Source organism: Cyprinus carpio, chromosome A24 (assembly GCF_018340385.1).
Source record: "Cyprinus carpio isolate SPL01 chromosome A24, ASM1834038v1, whole genome shotgun sequence".
NCBI lineage: Eukaryota > Metazoa > Chordata > Actinopteri > Cypriniformes > Cyprinidae > Cyprinus > Cyprinus carpio.
Window position 1 is genome coordinate 16,721,451 of NC_056595.1, and position 16,326 is coordinate 16,737,776.

General features: G+C 37.4%; 1 protein-coding gene across 4 annotated transcripts in view; it reads left to right on the top strand.

Annotated features, from left to right (window-relative positions):
- The window catches only part of LOC109086987 (DNA polymerase alpha catalytic subunit-like), a 47,528-nt gene that overhangs the window by 5,744 nt on the left and 25,458 nt on the right, over positions 1 to 16,326 (top strand). For all 4 annotated transcript variants that reach the window (XM_042714395.1, XM_042714397.1, XM_042714398.1 and 1 more), the window contains exons 17-27: positions 283 to 344; positions 453 to 542; positions 656 to 772; positions 871 to 1,046; positions 1,169 to 1,298; positions 1,733 to 1,852; positions 1,955 to 2,045; positions 2,130 to 2,254; positions 2,337 to 2,483; positions 2,636 to 2,758; positions 16,285 to 16,317. In XM_042714395.1, coding sequence (XP_042570329.1) covers positions 283 to 344; positions 453 to 542; positions 656 to 772; positions 871 to 1,046; positions 1,169 to 1,298; positions 1,733 to 1,852; positions 1,955 to 2,045; positions 2,130 to 2,254; positions 2,337 to 2,483; positions 2,636 to 2,758; positions 16,285 to 16,317 — 1,214 coding nt within the window. The remainder of the gene's footprint in view (positions 1 to 282; positions 345 to 452; positions 543 to 655; positions 773 to 870; positions 1,047 to 1,168; positions 1,299 to 1,732; positions 1,853 to 1,954; positions 2,046 to 2,129; positions 2,255 to 2,336; positions 2,484 to 2,635; positions 2,759 to 16,284; positions 16,318 to 16,326) is intronic.

The window sequence follows — 16,326 nt, forward strand, 5'->3', positions numbered from 1 at the left end:
ACTAGCCTCAAGTTTCAAGTTTCTCAAATATTGATAGTTATTTCTTGAATTGCACTGGTTTTGCTATACTTCATATATGATTGGAATTTTTTTTAAAGAATTTCTGTTTTAAATTAATAAGTATAGTAATAACATGGTAACAAACGGTTGCATATTCACTCACTGAAGAGAAGGTAATCATCAGATAAAATGTGCATTATAAGGGTTAATTAAAATCAGTAGTCATTTTATTAATGTCATAGCATGTTTTTGGCTTGTATAACTAATTATTTTCTGTTGCAGTGGTGAGCAAGCCCAACGACTGTATCTTTCCATATGACTTTAAAGATGCGGTTAGGAAAAAGGTATTTTGTTCTTATCTGTCAGATGAAGCTTGCTTTGTTTTGGAATTATAAATGAAATGATAATGCATTAATAAACCCCTGCCATTTTTGTCTCTTGATTTGACTCAGAACGGTATAGTGGAGATTGCTGGTACAGAGCGTACACTTCTGGGCTTCTTCTTGGCCAAGATGCACAAGATCGATCCAGATGTCTTAGTTGTGAGTTCAAATCCATTCATTCACCTGGGCTTCAACTGCTGTGTTGCCGATGCATTTTATTTATTTATTAATTTTTTTCCTGAATTGACCACATCTTCCTTTTGATGCTGTAGGGCCATGACATCTTTGGATTTGACCTTGAAGTGCTCCTACAGAGAATCAGTGTGTGCAAAGTACCTCACTGGTCAAAGATTGGTCGTCTAAGAAGAGCCAACATGCCCAAACTGGGGGTGCGAAGACTTCTATGGGGACTGGAAGTCATATAAGATTATAATTTTATCATAAATGTATAAATTTATCCAGCAATTTTTTTTATATATAATTTCAGGGTCGCAGTGGCTTTGCTGAGAAGAGTGCCACTTGTGGACGTCTGGTTTGTGATGTTGAGATCTCTGCCAAAGAGCTGATTCGCTGTAAGAGTTATCACCTGACTGAGCTGGCTGCCCAGATCCTAAAGACAGAGAGGGTGGTGGTGCCACCAGAGAACATCAGGAACTTCTACAGGTTAGATGCCACCTGTGTGGTCGCACTTGAGTCCTCGCTTCAGATCCTCAACCAGAATGTTTCCAGTTATGGTGGCAGTATTTAAAAATTTCCATCTGCTTCTTTCTCTCCTTTTTCAATAGTGATTCCCCGCACTTACTCTACCTTTTGGAGCTCACCTGGATGGATGCCAAACTGATTCTTCAAATCATGTGCGAGCTGAATGTGCTGCCACTAGCATTGCAGATCACTAACATCGCCGGTAATGTCATGGTAAGATACCTCTACAAACTACACCCGTGCAAACCACATTTTAGCTGGGCTCCTCTTGTATTAATATGTAATTAGTATAAGGTTTTGTATGTATATGTATATATTGTGTGTGTGTGTGTGTATACTGACAAGCTAGGCGATATCGCAATCGAAATCGAATGCGATTCATCCACGAATATGAGGGTGATTATGCCTAATTGTCAGTGAACTACAGCTCTGTGTAGTGAAAGCCGCTCAATCTGAAAGTAGGTGATTTTCGACTAATCACAGGACCGGCTTTACTGATGAGATGTGCATGACAATTGGATGTGATTAATTGCACAGCCCTACCGTAACACCCCTAATATATATGTGTGTGTGTGTTGTGTATATGTAAAATTGATTCCCTAATGATGCATGCATGTTGTTCTATTTTAATGTTTATTCTGTCATAGTCTCGTACTTTGATGGGAGGGCGCTCTGAGAGGAACGAATACCTACTGCTCCATGCTTTCCATGAGAAGAACTACATTGTTCCAGACAAACAATTCTTCAAGAAACCACAGCAAGATCTGGTATCAGATTCCTCCCTCCATTATTGCAGCTATCACCCCATTTAACCTTAATTTATACTGTTCCTTTACTTTTTCTTATTTTAATTCTGTTCTCTCGGTGAGGATGAGGATATTGACTCAGGGAAGGGCAAGTCCAACAAAACAAGGAAGAAGGCAGCATATGCTGGAGGTTTGGTGCTGGACCCAAAAGTTGGTGAGTCACAATGTCTTTATGCATAACACTGGTTGGGTTTATGTTTGTACCTCCCAAATTATCTATTTTATCTTCTTCCATCAGGTTTCTATGATAAGTTCATTCTCCTGTTGGACTTCAACAGTTTGTACCCCTCCATCATCCAGGAGTTCAACATCTGCTTTACTACCATTGAGAGAGGAGCGACCAACGCACTCAAGAAAACTGAGGTGCGTCGGAGGTGGTCTACTTTGCCTGCATGGGTATGTTTATGTATTTTGGGCATGCCCTAAAGTACTTCCGTGATTACAGGAGGATGACGATGAGATTCCTGAGCTGCCAGATCTGAGTCTGGAGATGGGCATTCTTCCCAAAGAAATTCGAAAACTGGTGGAGCGCCGACGACAGGTCAAACAGCTAATGAAGCAAGCGGACCTCAACCCCGACCTGTACTTGCAAGTAAGTACAATCAAGATTTCAATGCTTTCTGTATTGATAACAGACTGTCCATTTGGTAAAAAAATTTTCTAGCTCTGACAATATTATATTTGGTTTTAAAACACCAAAGTTACATTTTATGCATGCAAACCTTGATGAATCTTCTTCCATAGTATGATATCAGGCAGAAGGCTCTGAAGCTGACAGCTAACAGCATGTATGGATGCCTTGGCTTTTCCTTCAGTCGCTTTTACGCCAAGCCTTTGGCTGCATTGGTCACTCATAAAGGAAGAGAGGTATGTAACAGTACACAGTACTGTATTTAATGGTTCAACAGCATTCTGTTTAGATCTGCTCTATTGAAACACAACGTAACTAAGACCATGACTCCCTCCAACCTTTTTTTTTTTAATATCTTGTGTCATTTATATTGCATAAAACTTGGGATTTTTTTTTTTTTTTTTTTTCTGGGTCCATATTCCTGTAAGAGACTGTAAGCTGCAAATGCATGCATTTTTTAAGAGCACTTTTTGTCAACATTTAGATTATATAAGCAGACTACGAAAGAGGATTAGGGCCAAGCAATAAAAAAAAATAAAAAAACATCTCAAGATTAAAGTCATTATAATGTGAGATTAAACTTTTTCAATTTCAACAAAAAATGTCGAAATAAAATGTTGAGAATAAACTCATTCAATTTCAAGAATAGAGTTGTGTTTCGAGAAAAAACTCATTAAATTTCGAGAAAAAAAGTTGAACACAAATGCTGAGAATAAACTCAATAAATTATGAGAAAAAAGTTGTTGCGTTTCAAGAGAAAAAGTCGAAATAAGATGCTGAGAATAAACACACTTGTGTCATGTTCATTTGATCTCGTTGGACAGTGTTAATCAGCGTCTGCAGTGGCGCAGGTTGTAGAAAGTAATGCTCGTAGATGAAGCCTATGCAGTCGACCAGAGTTCGAAATAAGTCTTTTGCTGAACTCGCTCTTCTTCCTTTTTTCATCACATCAGAAAAGTGGAAATCAATTGCCTAACGAGTGTTTAATAATAATGTATTAATTAAGTAGGCTATAGGGAGGGCTTTGTACCAATAACGCAGCGTCTATTTAATCATTTTAATTAATAAAATAATTTACACTGTTATTAGTGTTTCCTTTCGATGTACAATAATACTGAGGTGCAAATAGTATCTGTCACTATTTACAAGTATAAATTACTATTTAACCTTATTGCAAAGATCTTCTACTTTTACATAGCGTAAATAGAATCGCTATTTTCACTTGGTCTAAATACCACATCGCTAAAAATGCTGCTGATGTGACTTAGTGTAAAGAGAATATATTACCATGTTCACTCAGTGTAACTAGCGTCCGATGTGATGAAAAAAGGAAGAAGAGCGAGTTCGGCAAAAGACGGATTTGAACTCTATTGCAACTTTTTTCTCGAAATTTTAAGATTTTTTTTCTCAACATTTTATTTAGACTTTTTTCTGTAAATTTAACAAGTTTAATCTCACATTATAATGACTTTAATCTCGAAATGGTTTTATAAATTTTTTTATTGCTTGGCCCTAATCCTCTTCTCTTGCTGACAGATGACTTCAAAGCTGTCAGGATTAGGGTCTTAATGAAAAGTCTGTAAAATAGTTTGGTTAAAATTTTTCAATGGTAGTGTAAAAAACACATTTTTTACCCCGTCAAAAACGGCTCTTTTCAGTGCAAGCCGTTTTGTAGCAATTTCCTTTAAATGTTAATGAGCTCTGCTGACCCCGCACCTGACTCCTTTAATCAAAAAAGTGCATGATAAATAAATAAAAATTGTCTCTCAAAAGAAGTTGATTCTGAACCGTCATATTTTCAAATCTTCTGCCCATTACCTATATACGTCACAAGGTAACATATTTGCATAATCCCCACCTTCCCATGAAATATGAACATTCTGACCTGCCCACAAACACTACCACTAGTTAGTGTGTTTACATCAGGTTGAGAAGACTGTGTTCTGCATGGTGAAAGCAAGTTTGTTTTGTTTCATTGCCATTGTGAAGACATCACGTAAATTACAACACCCAAAGTTAAACTTACCACTGAGAAGCACGTCCTGATCAAGTCGTGCTTGTGATGGATTTTCTGGGTGAGCGACCGCATTGGTATCATCCTCGGACTCGAATTGATACGAGAATATCGATGCCATTTTTGTAAACTTATAGCGTCTTTGTTTAAAAGTAACCCTCCGGAGCCAAAAATTTATTATGGTAATGGGTGTTTGCAACACACATTGTATACGGAAAGACCAATCACAACAGACTTGGCTAGCTGACCAATCAGAGCAGAGTAGGCTTATGGAAGTGATGTGTTTACAGAGCTTAAGCTCAGAACTGCTTCGAACGAATCGTTTCGAAATCATTGAAAAATTATTATAATATTAAATGTATATTCTGAGAAAATGACCTTAGATGACCTTAGATGCATCTAAACCTGTTGTAGGGGACTCCCAACACATTACGACACTTTAAAATACCATATGACCTGCTCTTTAAGACTAAAAGCAGCGAAACTTCAATTTCTTTAGCATTTAAAAGGGGGAAGGTGCTTTTTTTAAATTGTTACTGGCCACTGTGTATTATTTTGTGCTCTTTTTGTACCTTTTATCTCCTATGATGCAATGTGATTTTAGTATTATTTATATACTGTTATATTCTATAGTATTTATTAATATTTTGAATTAGCTTTTTTATTTATTCATATTTTGAATTAGCTTTTAGTTTTATGTATTCAGTTTTAATTTTTAGTACATTTATTTTGAAAATGTGGCAGTTTTCATCTAATTTTAGTATTTAAGTTTTAGTAATTTCGTTGTGTTTTTTCTTTTTTTAATATTTCTATTTGGCTTTCATTTGTTTTTTTGTTTTAGTAATTTAGTACTTCCACTCTTTACTTAAAATACGTTTTATTTCAGTTAGTTTCCTAAGCAACATTTCTTATTTGTCTATATATATATATTTCAGCCTTATTTTTCTTAACAAAATGATTTGCAATAGTTTGAGTTAACAATAACACCTGTGGTATTACCTGTTTTTTTTTCTCACAATTGTTCACCTGGTTTCTCAATATGAGATCATAAAACCAGATGTAGAATAATTATGCTGTGTTTAGTTAGTTAAAATTTTAAGTTTAAAATAGATTAACATGAAGTATACCATGTTATATTACACATCTTGCAATTCACAGTTACTGCCACTAGAGGGGAGTCTAAATCCATCCGTAATCGCTTGTCCATGTGAGCTCTGGCTCTGATTTCACATGCCTCCTCATGAGCCTCTGTTCTCATTTGTGCTTTAACCAATTTGTCTTTATCTCTGGTTCCTTTTATGCCATCTCCTTGGCAGGATTAAAGGCTACCTGCTCTTGACTTTATTGAGACCAGACTTTGAAAGCCCACTGGGGTGTAGCACTACAAACGGCGACACATTCACGCTCATAGCCCTCTCCTTTCTTCCGCAGTGTGGGGCATTGTTTGAATTGTGGGGTGGGGGGGGCAATAATTACAATCTCTTTGCATTAGCCCCAGCATTCAACACAGGCTTTCACTTCATTGTTTCTTACAAGAAGAGCTACCAAAATAAATCCAATGAGGGGAAAAAAGGAAAGCTTGCAACATTGTTTTTTTTTTACATTAGAAAATTCAGTTTTGCAGTGTTTAACCACTTCACTGGAGTCTGCCAATATTAATATGTGATTCTTCATTTCTGCAAGCCCAGCTTGACTCAACAACCTTAATTACTTTGATTAGTCTTATTGTGATACATATTCTCCACTGTCAACCAGCATGATGCCGAGCTATACGCTAAGATGTTTTGGTAGAGATCAATGGGAAATGGAAGGGGGACGGTAGCAACAAATGCTCACACATACTTGCGTTACGTTGACCCTGACATTCGTGGCATGATTTGAATGCTCCTGTATTCAGTTGCCATTTATATTTTGATTGAGTGCCTTCTTTATCTGTTGAGAACCATGTGAGCGATAGGCTTTGGTGTTGCGGATGTCATTTTTTCCATCGCGATAAAGATGCTTGATTTGGCCTCCATTTGGATGCCCTCCTGTGCTTCTCATCTTTCCTGATTGGCCTACGGTAAGGGGATCTGTACAAGCCCCCGGTGATTCTCAGCTTGTTGTAATATGCAGGTTCTCAGAGCCGTGATGGAGATGGATGTTTGTTTCTTTTTTTTTTTTTTTTTTTTTTTTCTTTTGTTGGTGGAAGATAATAAGGTGGTTGGTAGTAGGTGTTTTATTTTTTGATTGTTGGGTTTTACGATCGTCAAATACTAAATCCTGTCAGTCAGATGGTGCATCGGCCTCGTCTTCTGATGGATGGTCTGCTGTCTACACCACAATTGTTTTGGGATAAGAATTACAGGCACTCTGCTTTTAATAGAGTTAACTAATGCTTTCTGAGAAGCTAGCTTAGTGCTAACCTGCCATAGGGGTGTACATTCAGCCAGCAGGTGTTGTAAAGTGGGTGGAAGTCTAGAGGTGCCACAAGGGAGAAAGTTTTTAGCTTTATTTGCTGGTTGCTTTGAGTGAAGGGATAGGGTTGGTTTCTTAAACCAAGGGGTGGTATCCTTTTTAAAATTTGATGATCCCCTTGCAAAGGACTGTCATCCTGAAATATACAAAAATTTACATATTTCCATTAATACTGTATTAGAAAAGTATTTTGTATGATTCCTTAAAAATGTTATGCACTGTTTTAATGTATGTTTTTTTTTTTTTTTTTTTATCAGATAAATGCAGGCTAGGTGAACTATATATATATATAATATATATATATATATATATATATATATATATATATACATATACATACACACACACACACACACACACACACAGGGCCTAAAGTTAACACTCCCCAAGCGCCAAATGCGAGTAAAAAAACAGCGTTGGTGAGTATATGTCAGTCGCCAGTTGGCGGGTAAAACTTTTACAAAATATAACAATGCAGTGTAGTGAGAACAACAGACAGTTTTAAAAGAGATTCGCTGTTTCTGACGTAAGCGAATAAAATAATCTTTTCCGAAGACAAGATCTTTATGATTGGTTGTTCTGTCATAAGCGACAAGAGCGAATCAAATAATGGGATGCAAACGGGCTGATAACGTCAGAGCAGTGTGATGGCCTGCTTGTCCCTAGACACGGTTCTAATAACTTTGACCCCAGAAGATATTGCTGCTTCATTTCGGAATATTTTCCCATCTTTATTCTTCATGACCCGAGAATGTGACGAAACATACCTGGGCTTATGCCACCTAAACGATGCAGTGAAGTAGGCTATAGTTTGAAAGGTTGCTTGTTCAGCTGTAAAAAGACACTAAGCCGCTGTAGACAGCGCACTAGTAGCGCTTCAACGGAAGAAAACACACATCAACGGAAGAAAACACATATGCATCTCTACGTTTTTTAGGGACAAAAAATAAATAAATCAATAAATATTTTTGTTGTTGTTTTTTCTTGTAAGTAAAGTAAAGGACAAATTAAAAACATTGTAAGCATGTTTAGTCATTGTAGCAGTAATAACTGCCTGTTTTTGGCCAGTAAATGAAAAAAATTTTGGCTGGTAAATTTTTTCACATCACCAGCCATTGGCAGGTGTACTTTAAATGCATGCACTACAATCAAGGTCAGCAATGCAGTTGGTACCGCTGTTGTAAAATCTGACTGATTAATCATGAATCCAGTGTGGAATTTATGAAAACTAGTTTAAGCTGCTGTGATTTAGCTCATGTTGCTGTATGACAACTTGGGGAAATCCCCCTGCAGGCCAGTTAGTAAGGACCATGTGTGTTTAGCCTTTACTAGTGCTTGTGAAGTGACGTTCTGTGACCCTTGACCTTTCCAGGGAAACATTTGTTCTGGTGCGAACCCTGTACTCCCCTGGTATGAGATGCATGCCATGGAATAGGCGTTTAGGGTTTCATGCTGAGGGGTCCGTCCTGATTGATGTGCCTAAATTTTATTTTCAGCTCTTTGTGCGGCGGCCAGTGTGAAAAGCGGAGCTTCAGCTGTGGGGCGGGGAGGGGGCTTGGGCCTGGGGTTAATCGAGTGATGTTTACAACTTCTGTCGCTACGGACTGCTGATGGTTCTGGAACGTTAGTTAGCCTGACCTCTCACCCGTCTTGCCGCCAAGCCCCGGACTCCTCTTTACCTAGTTTAGACAAGTTCAAAAAGGTAAAAAAAACATATTATGCTGTCACGGATGCCATGAATACTTCAGATCTCAAGCGGCTGTTGGTGAGATGAGATGGGCTGTCATGGTGAGTTAGGTGTCATCTGAGTAAACATTGTTTCCTTGTTGCTTTTTTGGATGATACATCCAGTTGTCCGAATCAAAAAGGTCATTTTTAACCTTCCCAGAATAAGATGTAAGTGCCCTCCTCCCCCCTTGTAGCCATTGTTGCATGCACCCCTTGACCTTGCATTGGTCTTTTGGTTTGGGATTTACTCCTGATATCACTGGACTTAACAAATAGTCACAGGGCCCAAAGCATATTTTTGGATTTGGGCGCGAGATGCAGTCAGCCCTTATGTAGCTTCATGTTCCTCACACAAGTTCCTTCAAGAGCTTTGCACCTTTTAATTTAAGCCGGCATCGTGAGTGAGGTGTTATTCTTAACTAATGCCTTCAGCGGACTCTTTTAATGATGTGTTTAATTTAATGGTGCGCATTTGCTGCCTGGTTCCCCATTCAGATTACTGAAACGCTTCAGTTTAGCGCTAATGTAATAATCATCTTTCTCTGAGATAGTGGTATTACTGTTGTTAATGAATAGTTGGAAAGAATCATGTCACCCTGCGTGTGTTGAGGTGTCACTCAATTTTCCAATGATGTATTTCAGTACACTGTAGAACATAGTGTTGTGTTACACCGCAGCCTGCTCTGGGAATAAAGCAAAACCGCCTGTTGATTAAGTCTATTAGAATAAAGATATTCAAGTAGAATAAACATAATAGCTGCATCCATCATCCTTTTATTTTGTGCCCCCAAAAATGAAAAATAATAATAGCAGTTGTTGTTGTTATGGTTATTATTATTACTAAGTGTGGTATTTTTAATTTACTTGGGCAATAGTAATATATATTTGTATATAAAAAAAAAATTATAAATTCTTAAAATTCTGGATGACAATGTTATATTAAAGGGATAGTTCACCCAAAAATGAAAATTTGATGTTTATCTGCTTACCCCCAGGGCATCCAAGATGTAGGTTACTCTGTTTCTTCAGTAGAACACAAACTGAGATTTTTAACTTAAACTGTTGCAGTCTGTCAGTCGTATAATGTAAGTGGATGGGAATCACATCTTTGAGAGTCATCAAACAAAACCAAATTAAACCCTGCGGCTCCTGACCATGCATTGATGTGTAAAGACACAAAACGATCAGCCTGTGCAAAAAAGTGAACAGTATTTATATTGTTTTTTGCCTCTGTGTTACACGTTACACATCAATATATAGTCAGGAGCTGCAGGGTTTAATTAGGTTTGTTTGTGTATGTTTTATGACTCTCAAACCCTAGATTCCCATCCACTTACATTGTACGACTGACAGACTGCAACGGTTTGAGTTAAAAAATCTCTGTTTGTGTTCTACTGAAGAAACAAAGTCACCTACATCTTGGATGCCCTGGGGGTAAGCAGATAAACATCAAATTTTCTATCCCTTTAATGGCTAATAATTATATTAATGTTATGTTTGGTCCAAATAAATTAAATAAAACACTATAAGCTAAATTTTAAATGTTATAGGTGAATTTAGGCATCACAGTGTTTTAATGTACGGTATGAAAATTTAATATTCATTTTAAGATTTTCAAAAGATTACAATTAACAGGTTTAAAAAAACTATAACTTAACACTTATTTGCGTAAATAGTTTATTAATTTTATTTATTAATTTAAGTACAAGTTAAACTAAATAAAATGGGTTGTTCCCTTGGCAATTAGCTGAAATTCAAATAATTTTATAAATATTTTATCTTTGAGTTTAATTAATGGTTATAGTTTAATTTAGTTATATTTTTTTATTTGTTAACTTGAATTTTATTTCAAGTAAAAACTTTTTATTGCTTTTAGTTTAACTATAATAACCCTGCTGTCGACTGGCCTGAAATGTTCTCACACTGGATATAAAGGTCTTGTAGCCTGTGTCGGGTTATGAGAGTGCATCAGTGTGTAAATGTATGTGTCAGCTCAAGCTCATAATTCAGAAACAAGATCTAATAAATTTTCTTGGGAAATATTGATCAGAGGTATTATGTTGGGGTTTGGGAAGGGGACGCTGTGCTCTTTTTAGTGGGATATTTTTACCTCCAGTTCTAAATGCCAGGCTGCCCGCTGAAGTGATTTCAGGCAGCCGTATTAAATCAGAGAGAGGATTTGCAGCGATATTTTACCCCTTAGAGCTCAGACCCCATGTGATCTGCCTGTTTGCTTCCACAAGGCCTATGTGCGCACCTGTGTTGCATAAATGTGTCTTTATTGACTGTCATTGTACTGTTGTCTTTGTGCATTTGCTGTTGTTACGTCTTTTGGATAATGATTTCCACATTGTCAGAGAGATGACTTTATGCAGCCATTTACCTAAAAAATATGTTTGCATGCTACAAGAGCAATTCATTTTTGAGTGTCCCATTGTGGTTTAAATCTGCCTGTGTGCGCGCGTGTGTGTTTTAGATCCTCTGGGCAGAGGATAGAGAGATGACAGCGGACGTATTTCAGCCTGACAGTGCAGTGTTGCTGTTGCTATTTCAGGCAGAGGACTGTCATCCTCAAAATGCTTTTCAGCAGGACGCTTTTCAAAACAATCGTCACCAGATACTTTGTTTTACAAGGTTTCTGTACCACTCCAGGGCTTAAAATGCCTGCTATGATGTGCACCGAAACTAACAGAAGGCCAGATGCCCACGGCGAGCAAATGGCACCGCGGGGCAGGAGGAATGAACTGTTTATGAGGGCAGCCGTAGACTTCATTTTTTTCTCTATAACCATTCCACCGCCCGCTTGAAATGGTTGGGAAGAGATAAATGAACGTGTTAATGACAGACCTGTCGTTTGGGGTGAAAAGGATGAGGGCCTTCTGGGTAGACGGGGCCAAATGCTCCTGTCCTGTCAGTCGCTGTGATCTGAGCCAGTTGCTTCAGTTCATGGGTGGTATTTTAGCACCATTTTAACATTAGGATGCACTGCTTGGTATCACCCTCAATTAAGTGCTTATTGGAGTCAATTTGGAATAACTTTTTCTTCCATAAAGTGATGCATTTCAAAATTAAATTGTTAAATTGAATATTAAAATAAGTTGAGATTTAATTTAATCCATCAGCATGTTATTATGTTATCAAAAGTAGGTTTTAATATTAGTTCTTATTTATTCTCTTTTATTAATGTCATGTTGTCTGTCACTTTACATTACTGCAAATTTAAATGGAGAATGAATGCAGTTCATTAGTGACATTAAAGAAGCAACTGAGTAAAAAAATAAAGTGTGTTTACTGATACGTCAAGGAAGAACAATCAGTCAGGTCAGGTGTTTTTGCTTAAATGTGTGTGTGTGACAGAGGCATTAGTAATCTGATGGTAGGCTCCATAATGACCCTCTGCTGACTCTTTATCATGTCACACTCCAGATGTGTCCCCAGGCATGTGACGGCGAGGGTCCGGTCCCCTTTTCAGTCTTACTAACAGACAGCTTTTGCTACGACACAGCCGCTAATTCACTGAGCCTTGTAATTATAGTCCACTTTCATCACTTCTGCCCGCAATCAGACAGGGAGCTAAGAAAAGGCTAAATGGGGCACTGTTGGCCCGCTGGACAAAATTACAGAATGTCGAAAACATTTACAGAAGAGTTTTTGCTGTCTGTGTGTTCAGTGTTTTCTGCACTGCTGTTCAGAGATGGCGCAATGGCTGCAAAGTGACATTTTAACACTTGCTGTGTAAATTGAATGTAATGAAGTAAATAGGCTGGGGACCCACCAAAAAAAGCACATTAAAAACAAACACTGATATATATATATATATATATATATATATATATATATATATATATATATATATATATATATATATATATATATATATATATATATATATATATAGATATATATATATATAAAAATGTAAAGACATTCATAATGTTTCAGGCAATTTCTATATCAAATTTGCTATGTTTTTTGAGCACCGAATCAGCTTGAAAACTGCAGTAACTGCCCCCCAACTTTTGAACATCTGATTTACGACCAAATGACTCTTATGAGTTAGTTCATTTCGTAAATCTGTCAAAGCGATTCTAATTCTAATGAATCTTTGGTGGAATCAGTTATTGGTTTACTGAGTTAATGTGTGACACACTTATTGTGCTTGTTCATGTGCCTCTTAAAATGAATCATGGACAGTTACTGTTAACTTAACTCTATATGGACCACGTTATAAAATTTAGTTCGTAAGTTTAGTTTGACATTTGTTGCTGAATTTCGGGGCACATTTGCAGCTTTTCTCCCTTAAAAGATTTTAAAAGATTACATTGTTTTATATAGTATTCAATGAAGTGTCATTTATTGTAAAAACTGTTCAGGTCTGAGTAGGTTTATTTTCATGTGTTGGGCTTTCAGAGTAAAACCCATGCTGGCAGAACATCGCTGGACTCCGATGTCAGAGGCTCTGTGCCTTCTGTATGTTTGCTCTCAGATGTGTTGGTTGGCATGTGTTTTAAGACGAGCTGTCTCCGCTCTCATTTCTGAGCCATAGTCAAATGACTTGTCTTTCAGCTCTATGGCCCCCCCAATCTTTTTCTGTTGTCATGGCCATGGAAACATATACAAACATAATTTAACTCATCACTATAGCCTCTTTTCATCTTTGTCTTGCTTTTTTCCTGGTGCCTCTATCCCTACCATATTCCTTTTTCCGACTCTGTTAATATCTGACTGTGTCAGCATTAGCGGTGCAGCTAAATGAACTGTGTAATACAGTGTACAGTTGCATTGCTAAGTAGCTGTAACTTTATGACTCCCTGTGAAGTAAACTCGCACCTGCTCAAGGTCAGAAACACTCTCACACAGACAGATGGTGTATCAATTTAAGTGTGGACTCTATGGGTACCGCTGGGTGCGAAGCGCAGGCAGAGGACTAGAGCCATCACAGCCTTCTGTGAAGTCTCTGTTATTCCATCTAGCATTCACCTAGTTGAATTGTGCATTATAGTTAGTGCTTGCTATGCCAAGTATTACTTCTGTTGTTCATACATAGGGCTATGGATTTGAACAAACTCTTAATCCCAGGGGCGAGTCTATGATTTTCATTTTAGGGGGGCTCAGCCCCCAATGAGGGTATAATAATAATAAATAAATAAAATAATGTTTGACTAATAGGATAGTATAGTAAACCTATTGCAGAATTCCACTGTATTGCATAAGTTAGATGGGTATAACATTTAAGTAATGAATAAGCCAAATTCAAGTCTTCCTGATCACAAGCACACATACTGTCTGTCATTGTCTTCATTGTCAATCATTTCTGTGCATGACTGTATGGTAGTTAATGCCACATGCACTGTAATATGTTTTATAATGAAAGTTACATTTTCAAATGAAAATAGCAACATTTTATTAAGTATGTGTTCATGTGTGTTAAGGGCTAATGTCATAAGACGAGGATGAGCCAAAGACTGCTGCAGTTTTCATATGAAATTTAAAGGGGACTGAGGCGATCATGAATTCCTGTTCAGTTTATGGAGCTAAATGCAAAATTTTTAGGGGGGCTGAGTAGAATTTTTTTGGGGGTGATGCCCATGCTTAAACCTAATATTAAACAACAAATAACAGATGTTTAATCCTGCGTAATTAGTTGTGTGTTTCTGTGTGTTTTGAGGTGACCTTGGCTATGTTGGTTAATGCCGACAGCTATTTTGTTATTACTCAGACCTGACCTCCTACTTCCCTCTGGGAGGCATGTTACACCTCATAAAGCATGCTTAAGTCCTGCTCCGGTTTCAAGGAGTGGAGCTTCCCATGCTCTGAAATAGCCTCGTCCTTGTCCCTCTGAGGGCTTGGGTTTGGCTATGATGTGTGTGTGTGTGTGTGTGTGTGTGTGTGTGTGTGTGTGTGTGTGTGTGTGTGTGTGTGTGTGTGTGTGTGTGTGTTGGGGGGTATGAATCCTGGTGTCTTGCTCGATTGCTGTTGACAGGCTGCAGTGTGTCCCTGTCTCTTTGAGGCCTCAGATTAGCGCCCCTTATTCCCCTGCCGAAACCTCCACCTGTCCGACTCCCTCTCCCATAGAGGTCACCCTGCATGCCGGCACATCGGCTGTAGGGTGTATGTTTAAGGCTGGACACCCTGAGTAAACAGTCACTGTTATTATGACACTTCAGCCATTTGCAAAAAGTTCTGAAGTAAAGAGTTGACAGGAAATTATGTGGAAATTAATGTCTCATGTAAGCCAAAATTTCGGTTTTGAGAATTCCAAATATGAGAGTTATATACTTGTATTCCTTTACTTTTTTTGTCACAGTAAATGCTTATTTGGAATATACACTGTAATAGAATACAAATTTATCTCCGCATGTTCAAAACACCCAGACGTAATTGTGGGTGTTAGGAGATAGTGTAACAGTCTTGTGACTTATGTTTTGTTTTGTTTCTGTTTTTTATCTATCTGTATAAATGAATGAACTACATTTCAAAAGTTTGGAGTCAGTAAGATTTTTAGTTTTGAATTAATACTTTTATATTCAGCAAGGATGTCTTAAATTGATAAAAAGTAACATGAATGACATTTATAATAAAAAAAATATATTTCAAAAGTATTACCATGTTATCTGCAAAAATATTAAACTGGTCAACTGTTTTCGGCATTGTTAATAAGAAATGTTTGAATATTTTCTGAAGGATCCGTTATTTTAAACTGTAATGTTTATTTTTTTAAGGATCCGTTATTTTAAACTGTTTTTTGATGCAACTTTTGAATGCTAGTGTAGTTAATTTGTTTAATTACAGGAAGATTTTATCTTGTAAATTTTTTTTTTTTTTTACTTAAATGTTGATTGGAATAAGAAAGTGACACATAAATACATTCAGTTGGAGCTGTGATTTGAACCTGTTTTTCCCAAATTAGCACCATGACTAACCACTAAGCCCTTTTATCCTTTTTTAGCCTCTGTTTATTTTTTCTTTTGCCTCTTTTATGTATTCTTTTTTTTCCCTTTTACACTACACCTCTACCTCCCTCCATCTGCACTTATTTTTTCCTTTTGTCTATCTCTTTATTTTTCTCTGACAGCTATGGTTTACGTGGGTCTCCCTCTGCAGCTGGACAACCCTACCCTTCTCTCACTCTCTCTTTTTCTCGTCATGCAGTCCAGTGGCGATTAAGACTATTAAGCCTTATAATGACTCTGCTGGTGTGTGGGTTTGGAGCCCCATTTCAGTGCAGCTAATAGACCTCTTAGCCAATTATCCTCCATTTAGAAGCAAATCACAGAGGCTTTTTCTCTCCCCCTTTGATAAATGTTGAATTACTGAATAGATTTGCTGATTAAATTCTTTGTCTGTTTTGCGTGTGCGAGTCCTCATGTTCGTGTGTTTGAGTTTACGCATGTGCCATTTTTCCCCCATAGTATTTCATGCTGATAAATGTGTATTCTCTGAAGTGAGTGGGTTTGTTTGATGTTCCAGTTTGACCGATTTGAAATTGATATTGTTCTCCACTTGCTGTGTTTAGTGTTTATTGTGTTTCCAGAGTGACATGCAGTCTTTTGTCTCCTGCAGATTTTGATGCACACCAAAGAAATGGTGCAGAGGGTGAGTCAT